Source organism: Typopeltis vanoorti, chromosome 21 (assembly GCF_054136105.1).
Source record: "Typopeltis vanoorti isolate ZY-2024b chromosome 21, IOZ_Tvanoo_1.0, whole genome shotgun sequence".
Classification (NCBI taxonomy): Eukaryota; Metazoa; Arthropoda; class Arachnida; order Uropygi; family Thelyphonidae; genus Typopeltis; species Typopeltis vanoorti.
In genome coordinates, this window is record NC_143569.1 from 19,691,384 (window position 1) to 19,704,338 (window position 12,955).

General features: G+C 37.1%; 1 protein-coding gene across 1 annotated transcript in view; it reads left to right on the forward strand.

The window, feature by feature from the left end:
• The window catches only part of LOC150094662 (NPC intracellular cholesterol transporter 1-like), a 559,930-nt gene that overhangs the window by 294,152 nt on the left and 252,823 nt on the right, over nucleotides 1-12,955 (forward strand). The window contains exon 14 of the mRNA XM_090411614.1: nucleotides 3,525-3,652. Within this exon, the coding sequence (XP_090267740.1) occupies nucleotides 3,525-3,652 (128 nt within the window). The remainder of the gene's footprint in view (nucleotides 1-3,524; nucleotides 3,653-12,955) is intronic.

Genomic DNA, 12,955 nt, shown 5'->3' on the forward strand with positions numbered 1-12,955 from the left:
AGCTGTCTTTATACCATTTTCTCCTATCAATGTCATCCTTCTATAATCTTTCTTTTTTTTTTTGCTGGCTACATATCGAAAGAACTCCTTAGGATTCTTTTTGGCTTCATTAGCTAACTGCTGTTCATACCTCTCTTTAGCTACCCTCAACAACCAAGTCACTATCCTTGCTTGGTCTTTGCAGACCTCATGAAATTGGTTATTTCCACATCTCTTATGCTGCCTGCACAACGCCCTTTTTCTCTGTATCGCATGCTTAATCTCTTTATTCACCCATCTCACACCTACCTTATTTAACCTTCTCACCCTGGGAATACATTTAGACATTGCATCTACTAGATAATTTTTGAAAATCCCCCAGACTGCATTGATCTCTTTTTCAGCTAACTCCTCATTTCATGCTGCACCCGCAAGCTGTCTCCTGAGCTCTTCATAATCACCCCCTTGTAGTTCCACATATACCCTTTTCTCAGAGGTTCTCACACTGCTGGTAACCACACAGGTAATCATCTCATGGTCACTCTCACCAATTGGTGGTGATTAGATAACTCATTTATATATAATTACATCCTCTGATGAGATGATCAAATCCAAGACCCTTAATCCTCGTGTGCCCTCTGCTACATACTGTCTGAGGAAGTTGGCCCCCCTAAACTCAAGAAACTCATTTAGTTTACTTCCTGTTGCTATCTCATCATTCCAGTCTATATTGCCATAATTAAAATCGCCCGTAATGATCACCATTTTCTTATTTGTTTGGCTAATTTGATTATACATTTCATTATCACCACCATCCACATTACTTGGTGTATAACAACATCCAACCAAGTATTTGATTACATTCACCTCTATCTCACACCATACTGCCTCAAAACTACTGGCACTATTTCGCTCTTGCATCTCTACTTTGTATGGACATAACTCTTTCTCTATCATCAATAGCACTCCCCCCTCCCTTGTTACCCCTTCTATCCTCACGATACACATCATACCCTTCCATCTTATTCCTGTCAGGATGTCATCCTCTTCCAACCATGTCTCACTTATTCCAACAATCTTTGGGTGAACAGACGCAATTAATGCAACCATTTCGTCTGCCTTGTTTCTTATACTTCTAGCATTTGTATGCAAACACAGCAGCTCATTTCTGGATCTACAGCTAGTTCCACTGATACCATTCGCTCGATGTGATGTCTCCATGCTTGACTGGGGCCATTTCCTTTTCTGCTTATTCATTTTAAAACCCTTTTCAATTCCAGCTGTTTCCTCTTGATCCCAGATCATTCCATTCCTTTCCTGTCTACACATGCTCTCACCTCCTCTTGGAGCATCCACCTTTATTATGCTGTGTACTCCTGTCCACCCTGAGCCTCCCCATTTCTCTGCTCCTCTTGCACACCCATTCTCTCATTTTCTATACCCATACGATTCACTTCCTCATTCATAACCACCTCTTCAGTCTCTCCAGGCTTACCCTCCTGCTCTTCCACATCACTTCCTACTTGATCCGATTCATTCTCTCTCACTCTACTCACTTCTCTACCTTCCAGCAGCAGTCTCTCCAAGCGACTTACACCATAACCACTCAAATGCAGTCTATCACTCCCATACAGTTCACTTTGTCCTTCAAACTCATTTCGCACATCAACAAACTGTACTCTCATCTCCTCGCACATTTCAGCCAGCATACTATTCATAATCATTCTCTCTCCATTTCAACTCATGACTGTCATACCTGGGCAACACACCTACTTCCTTTTCTACCACTCTGTTATCTTTTGCGACTACTATTATTACAGGAGTCCAGGACTGATCATGAACTCAAATTCTCGAATTATTTGTCAACTTTTTTTTTCATGTTGTTGTCCTTTATTCTAGTCTTTTTTACTCTTATATGTTATCCTCCTCATTTCACTCCACAATCACCTCATCTATTGCCTCATAAATCAAATCATTTATGCCTACTGCCACTACCGGTTGGTCGATTGGTAGAGCCTCTGCTACTAATGGCTCGCAGAAATGTTAAGCAAGTTTGAGCGTGGTTAGTAGTTGGAAGGAATCAATCGTTCTATGCTGTTGGCACACTCTCCCTTTATGAGTCTTTGGACACTCTGGAGATGTCACATAATAATATTAATAATAATAATAATAAAAACTCTTTTGCTGGCTTAATCCTCATATCCATTGCTTCAATCACTCTACTCATCCCACCTCCAAGGAAAGGAAACCTTATGCATCATATTATTAATCACACCTCTAATAATTGAATCCCCTTACATAGCCACTCTCGAATTATTTGTCAACTTTTTTTTTCATGTTGTTGTCCTTTATTCTAGTCTTTTTTACTCTTATATGTTATCCTCCTCATTTCACTCCACAATCACCTCATCTTCCCCAACTTTGCTTTCATTTCCTAAATTACTTTCTCACTGGCATTCACCGTCTTTGCCTGGTCAGTCACACTTTCTTCCTTGTTGCCTTTCTTGCTCACTATGTTACAGCCAGTTGGCCTAACTTTTGCATACACTACCTTACTGTTACCTTCCACCACCTCTTTTATACTCTCCTTCATTTACTCCTTGAACTCCATTCTCTATGACACTCTAAATTTCATACCTTTCACACTTTTTTTTTTTTTTTTTTTGAAAAATCTCGCATTTTTGGATCATGAAGCACCTTCATCACACTCTTGGCTTTGAAATAATGTTAGATCTTTAATATTCACAATTTCTATATAATTTAGATCACTGAAATGAAGCCATATGGCTCTTTCTTTGATGATAACTATATTAAAATTACATTAAATATCAACACCAATTTTAGAACTAATTAAGGATATATATAAAAGGTGTGCTTTTAACAACGTACTGGCCAGGATGTATATATTCATCCAAGTTTCCATGGATGCGAAGTGCATATTAAAATTGTAATACCATTGATATTACATTGAAATGTGGACGTATATATACGTCCTGGCCGGTTAAAGTGAGATTTGCATGTTGTGTTGAGTTATTCCAAAGTCTTAGGTTTTATTCATCCATGGAACAAACCATTTCCCTTCCTCTGAGAATTTTCTTGATGGCTTCAGGAGAACTTTCTCTGGAACTGCATCTTGTTTGATAGTATTTCACTATTTCAAAGTAATTTTATTTGGATCCATCAGCTTAATTTATTTTATTCTATCAGCATGTCATTCAATTTGATAGCTGATATGTTGATTACTGCTTGCTATTCCATTCATGTGTGAAAAATGGTTTTGTGAGGGCATCTAATGTATTTATATTTTTGAGGCATCATTTAAAAAATTATCATGGCAGAGAATTCTAATTTTGTTTATATGATTTCAAAGGGTGATTTGATATTCAGGAGTTTCTTCTGGGAGCTATGGAGCTATTTTTTAAGTTTTTTGATGTTGATATTCTCTTTGCTATTTCTGATGACTGCATAACTGTGTGAAAGTGCCTATAAATAAGTAGATAGATGAAGATCATAAATAGTTCTTTATTATTTAATTGTAATTCCAGGTGCTCTGACTGAAATGCCTGCTGTGAAACTGTTTGCATTGTATGCTGGAGTTGCTCTTATGATTAACTTTATTCTCCAGATGACGTGCTTCTTAAGTTTCATAACTTTTGATGTGACAAGAAAAAAGGTGATTCCTTCTTTATTTGTATTAACTGTTAAATATTGAAATCAGCTTATTAGACTGGTAGATTGTGGATCTGCAGACTTGCACTGAGTGTATGTTATGTGCATTAGAAAAAATTGTTTAACTTTTAATAAAAATCAAACTAAAAATAAAAACTACCCTTAGTTGATAAAATTACATTTAAGTAACCTCATATTAAAGATTTGTTTTGTTAAAAAAAGATTGTTTCAAAAACTGTTAATTGTTTAAAAAAATAGGGATTGTATAAAAACAACTTTATTAAATATGAGACATTTTCTTTGGATTTTATTGGACCATGATTCTTTATAAATATATGTATATAATCATCTACCAGTTTCGCCAGCTTGAGTCTGTCTGGCTTCTTCAGGATGAGAATGGTTACACTAACATTAAATTGCTAAAACAGAAGAATGCAGTAACGAAATTCAAATAAAATAAAAAATTGAAAAGACGCGTGACATTAAGAGCATTGTTAGTGTAACCATTCTCATCCTGAAGAAGCCAGACAGACTCAAGCTGGCAAAACTGGTAGACGATTATATACATATATAAGTTTGAGCATGGTTAGTAGTTGGAAGGGGACCAATCATTTGATGCTTTTAGCACACTCTCCCTCGATGAGTCCTTGGACTCCCTGGAGGTGTCAAATAATAATAATATATTTATAAAGAATCATGGTCATAAAATCCAAAGAAAATGTCTCATATTTAGTATAAAAGGACCAAATATTAACTGTCAAAATAAAAAGCTTTATTGCAAAGTAATAATAATAAAAGGAAGCAAAAACACAGAATATATGTAAACAGGATATTATGGAATAATTTCTGTTGCAGTTAACTGGGAATAATGCAATTGCTACCTTCCAGTTAATTGGTAGTAGGTTGATTGCAGCTAGTTATCAGATTGGTGGCATGAAATTCAAATTAAAATACTTCAGAAGCTTTAAAAATACTTTAATAATGTAGTTGAGTGATTTCTACTTTTTATTATAGATAACTGCTGGTTTTTTTTTTTCCATCTCTCATAACTCATTTTATCTGTGATACATTTCAGATCATCATTATCATCATCCTTCCATGAAGTCAAAAGGGAGGTCCCCTGACTTACACCATATTTCATCAAACCATACCTTAAATACACTCACGTTCTCTTCAGTAATCACACTATCAGACAATGCATTCTAATTATTTACCACTATCCATGGAAAAAACTTATTTCTCACTCCTCCATTCACACTCACACCCTCCTTATATCCAGGGATGACTTCTTGTTCTTTCCTGTTCTATAAAAACCTATGCTACATTAATTTGATAACAGCTGTTTACCAACTTACATATCTCAGTCATATCCTCTCTTTCTTCCTTTGATCCACTAGACTCTACAAATTGCATTTCTCAACTTTTCTTTATGCTCAGCATTTCAAAGCCCAAAAACTACCTTACTCAATTTTCTCTCAATCCTTTCCAATTTCTTTTCACCATTTTGAAAACCAGGTGACCAAATTTGTGCATGGTAGTTTGTATGAAGTCTGATCAAAACCTTTTACAATGAAATCATAATCTCTTTACTTCTACATGGCAGTGTCCTTTGCATCATTGCTAGAATCTGTTATGTTATCTGTGCTGGCAATTTTAGCATTGTGTTTCCTAAATTTTAGGTCCTTATCCACCATCACATCCCTTCTAAGATATCCCTACTATTTGTATGCTCTAGATCCCATCGCAGTTTTATGAATTTTAAAACCTATAATTTGCAACATTGAACAGATAACCTTCCTCTCCTCCCTGAATGTTGAACTGGTAACTCCACTCTCTTACCCGTTCACAAATCTGTTTACATTCGCTTGTAAAGCCACAACTTTGTATTATCTACAAACAACTATATAACTCTATTCAAACTTTTCTTAATATCTGTATAGAAAGGCTTAAGTATTGGTATTTATAACTGTCCTTTATGGTATAAACAACGCCAGTAAAAAAAAAAAAAAATATTGAACATACTAACGTTTTGCTGTTTTTGTACAAAGCATTGACAGAGCACAAGTACAACTTTGGTAAGCATATAGCTCTCAACTAGATAGCTACACAAACAATTCAAATTGTAACTGAAAAGAAATAATAGATACATTTTTAGCACATGTAAACAGCCAACTTCTAAAAATACACTTCACAATATAAACAGAAAGTAAAAATTTCTCCACTTTCTACACAGACTAGTGACATAGCTACCAGGTGATTTATTATCCTTTTCTATTTATACAAAATCCACACAGATGGGAAGTTATTTACATACCATCACCGCCCAGCTCAGCACTATGGTATCCTCAAAAACATGTATGCACAGATTTAGGACTATTTTTTTTCAAATGACAGTCCTTGAAGCAGAGTTTAGGCTTTTGCAACACTTTCTTAGTCATTGGTACAACCCTTATAAAATAGTTAAAATACTGTATGTCTCCCTTCTCCTGTCCAGCTATATAACTCTGCAACCAACACGCATAAGATTATTATTATTAACATCAGACCTTCACAGAGTCAGAGACTCATTGCAGGAGGTGCACACTATTGCACACAAAGCTCATCAAACCATGCCTGAAGCATATGCAATATGTCTACATTCACAACAAACTCAGGCAATGCATTCCACTAACCAACTACACTCCATGCAAAGAATATATTTCCTCACTCCTTTGCTCATACTTTCCTTATACAATTTCCAAAGATGGTGTCTTGTTTAAATCCCCTCCCCCCTCCTCTCTCATTCAATGGAAAAGTCCATTCATATTACTTGGGAACAACCCTAACCAACTTATGTGTCTCAGTCATATCTCCTGTTCTCCTCCTATTCATGATACTTTGCAAATTACGTTCCCACAATCTGCCTTCATATTTTACTTTCCAAAGACCAATTACTGCCTTTGTGAATCTTCTCTGAACCCTTTCTGGATCCTCATAACCATTAAAACCAAGTGATAAGATCTGTTCACAATAATCGACAGATAAAGGACTTATTCCAGGGGTCGCCAAAGTGGTCGATATAACATTGCTAGGGGTCGATTCGGGCTCAGGGGTCGATAGAAAAATATAAGACATCGTTGTACAGGTAATATTTAATTTGGTTAACTTGAATTACCTCCATCCTGAATGACAATGCAATTAAGACTGAATTGTGGGAACAGTCACATGAATAGGACCTGTAAGATGGAGCAAAGTCATGAAAATAGTTACGGAGGCCAATCAAGTAGGCCAAAATGACGTATTTACCAATAAACGAATGTCGGCGGTTCCCGCCCTGCGGGAGTGAGATTGCAACATGTGTGCGGTTGCTTATTTACTTATACTTACACGTATCAGTCTCATTTTTGACAATCGACATACAATTATGCATTAATGTTCTAAAATTCATCACCATACATATTATAATTCAATCGTTATTCATTCACAAACTAAACTTCTCTATGTTGAAGAGTTGAGCAGGGCTGGTAGTTTTGTACATCCTACAGAAATACGTGAGTAGGTATATTAGTTAGACTTATTACTTTTGTTTACTGACTTCAATTTTAATTATTTTGTTACAACCCTAGTAACCACAATGGCAGCTTCAGATTCTAAATAGAAATGCAGACAATATTCAGTAGAATATTTGAAACTTGGGTTTATTGCTTTATTAAGAAACGAAGCAAGGCCTATGTGTCTTCTTTGTGAAAAAAACTTTTAGTAACGATGCAATGAAACCAGCAAAAATGAAAGATCATCTTCAAAGTCTGTTTGAAACTTATTAATTTTGAACCCAACATTGCTAATCTTGTCAAAAGTCACGAAGCACACCCTTCACATTGACACCGTTAGTAAATTGTATACTAAGTTAATAAAAGCCTTAGTTTCATATATATAAGGAAGATTGTATTATTGTTATTTTTTTATCTAAATTAAATTTTATATTTTATATATTATTTATCCCTCCTATGAAATATGTAATGTTAAGAAGGACGTCAAAAACAAAACCGTGTCCCTTTGACATTAAGCCAGTATAATATTATATACTATATTATACATACAATAAACACTGTAACTGTAAAATAAACAATCTAAAACTCACATAAGCGTCTTTTTTGCTTGTCCCATTATAATTACGTAATAGTAAAATAGAGAGGGTCAATAAAAAGTCAAGAAACTCTTGAAGGGGTCGACGGTCAAAGAAGTTTGGCAACTCTCTGCCTTATACAATCAGCATTGTGGCATTTAAATTAATTGGCATTGTTCTCCAATCCCATCCATTTCAATTTATTTAACAATTTGTTATGTTGCAGTCTATCAAAAGCTTTTGCAAATCTAAGTATAACACTGTATACACATCTTCCTGTCCAATATATTTATCACCTTGTTATAGCACATCAGTAAGTTGGTAAAACATAATTTCTCTTTAACTAACCTATGCTGACAATCACAGAAAATGCTGCTGTTATCAACTCAATTCTGTATCTTACTTCTCGCCAATCTCTCTAATACCTTCACCACAACTCCAGATATACAAATTGGCCTGCAATTTTTGGCCACAGCCTTATCACCACGTTTATGCAGTGGAACAATTTTACCTTCTTTCCACTCCCTTGGAAACTGTGCTGTTGTAAGACTCTTATTAAACAGACATGCTAATGCTATTGCCAACTCCTAGGAATTTTCCCTTAAGATACATTGTGATATGCAATCATATGCTATTGCCTTATCGTCATCAAGATTATTTAATTCCTTGTATACCTCCTGCTCACTCATAATTAAGTCATCCATTCCTGTTTCCTCTACACTTGAGCTTCTCATGATTTCACCTTGGTCAAGAAGAAATATCCTTTTTTAATTGGTCACTAAATATCTCAACTATCCCTTTTGCAGCAGTTAATGTTCCAGCATCTTAGCATAATCATTCTTTCTTCTAGTTGTCACATATCTGAAAATCTCTCTAGGATTTTCTTGGCCTGATTGGCTAATTTCTACTCATACTGAACTTTTGTGTCCTTACCAACTAAGACACCTTCCTGGCCTGTTCTTCATAGTCCTCATGCAATTGATTGTTAACCACTATTCACCTTGTGCTGTCTACAAAATATCATCATCTTCCACATTTATTGCTTAATTGCTTCATTCATCAATTCAACACCTACCGTATTCAGCATTTTGGTCTTTAGAATACATTCGCACATCGATGTTGTTAATTTGGTCTGAGTTTGATAGACAAAAGTATTTGTGTAATTTTGTGTAATGCAGCAGATAGCAATTAAATGGATTCATTTTACTTACTGAAGAATACTTTGATGAGCAGAGACAAGCAGGTATTGTTCCTCTGTATCAAGCCTTGATAAGATCTCATCTTGACTCCTGCACACAGATCTGGATGCCAGGATTTCTTGGTGATGAAGAGGAGGTGAAGAGGATACAGAGGCAAGTGACCAAGATGGTAAGCAGGTCACTCAATCATATCTTCCCTTAGGTGGAAAAGGGAAGATATGATTGAGACATACAAATTACTGAGGAGTTTTACAAGATTAATTCAGAGGAAATTTTTCAGAACAGGTGTGTTGGTGGGAGAACTAGGGGCCATCCATGGAAACAGAGTAAGAGTATAGTTAGCAAGGGTGCTAGAACTAGTTTTTTGCTTGGAGAGTAGTGAATGAGTGAAATAGGTTGCCAGAGTCTGTTGCAGGTGCCATGACTGCGAATGAGTTCAAAGCAAAGTATGATAGATACTGCGCAAATGTTGGATAGTTCTTGACATGATGTTTGGGGCCTTCCTCAATGAGTAAGGACTCCTTGGAGTTTCCCATAATAATAATAATAATAATAATAATAATAATTAAAAGTTAGCTGTCTTCACAGAGCTATAGCCACAGTGAGTGTGAAAGTGCCAAGTCAGGAAATGAGGGTGGATGCAGCCAAGTATGTGTGTGTGTTTGTGTATTTGTGATGGCACCATGAAGTGAATGAGTAGAAATGCAGAATCTAGTCTCTAAGATAAAAATATTGAATGAGGTAGTCATTTCAGGATGAAAAGATGGTTGGGGTGGGGGATGCCTAAGGGGATGCCACAGTTTTCTCCATACTAAAGCTAGAAGTATTATTATTATTATTATTGAACAAGACCTCATGGAGTCAAAGACTCATCTAGGAGGTCCTTTTATCTCACACACATCTCATCATACCGGGTCTTAAACACATTCAAACTCCCTGCAGACACCACACTTTCAGGCAAGGCATTCCAATCATTCACAACTCTGCACGAAAAAAACCTGCCTCTCACTCCCCTACTCACACCCTCTTTATACAGTTTCCAGGTATGACCTCTGGTTCTCCCCTGATCTCCCACTATTCTCTGTAGAACTTCTCCACCATTGATCCTATAACAACCCCTTACCAACTTGTAGGTCTCTATCATATCTCCCCTCTTCCTTCTCTCCACTAGACTCTGCAAATTACATCTTTTCAATCTTTCCTCATACTCGACATTCCAGAGGTCAGAGACTACCTTAGTCAGTCGCCTTTGGACCCTTTCCAACATCTCTTCATCCTTCTGAAAACCAGGTGACCAAATCTGGGCACAATAGTCCATGTGTGGCCTAATCAAAGCCTTATACAATGGAACAAGAATCTCCCTACTTCTACACGTCAGTGTCCTCCTCATCATTCCCAGAAGTCTTTGTCTTGTCTTCACAGTTTTGGCGATGTGTCCCCTAAATTTTAGATCCTTATCCACTATCACTCCCAGATCTCTTATTTCCTCTACTTCCAACAATATATTCTCACCAAGCATAAATTCTGCATCCCATCTTTGTTTTCCAAATTTTAAAACCTTACATTTTGCAACATTGAACTCACATCCCCATTTGCTTGCCCAATCACTCAATTTATTCAAGTCTTCTTCCAAGGCCACAACATCTTCACTACTCTTTATGGTTCGTCCCAACTTTGCATCATCTGCAAACAACTGAATATCTCCATCCAAATCTTCGCCAATATCATTAATATACACGTTAAATAGTAATGGCCCTAAAACAGATCCCTGAGGCACTCCACTAGTGACTTTCCTTTTCCTGGATATTGCACCCCCATACACAACTTGTTGATACCTATCAGATAGCCAGTCTCCAATCCAGTGCACTAATCTAATATCCAACCCCATCTTCTCTAGTTTGACTGTCAACTTATCATGAGGTACTCTATCAAAAGCTTTTGCAAAATCCAAATATATTACTGTGTATCCTTCTCCTCTGTCCAAGGAAGCAGTCACTTTATTGTAATAAGTAAGTAGATTACTAAAACACGACCTCCCTTTAGCAAATCCATGCTGTCCATCAAAGATTATACCATTGTTGTCAACCCAACTCTGGATCCTAGTTCTCACAAGCTTCTCCAACAACTTAACCACAACACCTGACACACAGATAGCCCTATAGTTTGATGCTTGAGTTCGATCACCTCCTTTATGAAGTGGCACAATCTTGCCCTCCTTCCACTCTTTAGGGACTTGACCAAGTGCAAGACTCGTATTAAAAAAATATGTCAAGGCAGGTGTCAACTCTCTGGCACATTCCTTCAGAATACGCGGTGATATATTATCAAGTCCCACAGCCTTATTTACATCTAGTTTACTCAACTCCCCAAACACCTCTTGCTCACTTACAGTCAGTCTCTCCTCCCCATCATCAACTGCTCTTAATCTCTCCGTGAAGTGACATTCACAAGATTGAAAGATCTTTATGAACTGCTCATTAAGTATCTCCACCACACATTCTGCAACAGCTGTCTTTATACCATTTCCTCCAATCAATGTCATCCTTCCATAATCATTCTTTCTTTTGCTGGCTACATATCGAAAGAACTCCCTAGGATTCTTTTTAGCTTCATTAGCTAACTGCTGTTCATACCTCTCTTTAGCTACTCTCACCAACCAAGTCACTCTCCTTGCCTGGTCTTTGTAGAACTCATGAAATTGGTTACTTCCACTTCTCTTATGCTGCCTCCACAATGCCCTTTTTCTCTGTATTGCATGCTTAATCTCTTTATTCATCCATCTCACACCTAACTTATTTAACCTTCTCACCCGTGGTATACATTTAGACATTGCATCCACTAAATATTTTTTGAAAATCCCCCAAGCTGCATTGATCTCTTTTCCAGCTAACTCCTCATTCCATGTTACACCTGCAAGCTGTCTCCTGAGCTCTTCATAATCACCCCCCCCCTTGTAGTTCCACATATACCCTTTTTTCACAGGGGTCCTTGCACTGCTGGCAACCACCCAAGTAATCACCTCATGGTCACTTTCACCAATTGGTGGATGATTTGATACCTCATTGATAATTACATCCTCCGATGAGATGACCAAATCCAAGACCCTTAATCCTCTTGTGCCCTCTGTTACATACTGTCTGAGGTAGTTATCCCTCAAAAACTCAAGAAACTCATTTTCTTTACTTCCAGTTGCTATCTCTTCATTCCAGTCTATATTGCCATAATTAAAATCACCCATAATAATCACCCTTTTCTTATTTGCTTGGCTTATTTGACTATACATTTCACTATCACCACCATCCACATTACCAGGTCTATAACGACATCCCACCAAGTATTTGATTCTATTCACCTCTATCTCACACCATACTGCCTCAAAACCACTGGCCCCATTTCCCTCTTGCATCTCTACCTTGTATGGACATAACTCTTTCTCTATCATCAATAGCACTCCCCCTCCCTTTTTACCCCTTCTATCCTCACGAAACACATCATACCTTTCCATCTCTATTCCTGTCAGGATGTCATCCTCATCTAACCATGTCTCACTTATTCCGACAATCTCTGGGTGCACAGACGCAATTAGTGCAACCATTTCATCCGCCTTGTTTCTTATACTTCTAGCATTGGTATACAAACACAACAACTCATTTCTGGATCTACAGCTAGTTCCACTGATACCACTCACTCGATGTGATCTCTCCATGCTGGACTGGGGCCATTTCCCTTTCTGCTTCTTCATTTTAGAACCCTTTGCGATTCCATCTGTTTCCTTTTGATCCCTGATCATCCCATTACTTTCCTATTATTAGGAATTAGGAATAGTATTAGGAATGAGACGGGGGAGTTTTTGGCATTGGTTAGTGCAACCTTGCTAAAAGCTATAGGCATTAATGAGACTTGGCTAATAGGAGATGATGTAGTTACAGAGAGATACAAGCAGGTGAAAAGTTGCAACATGTTTTTCCTTTTGTCACTAATGACATATAATATGTTCTAATAT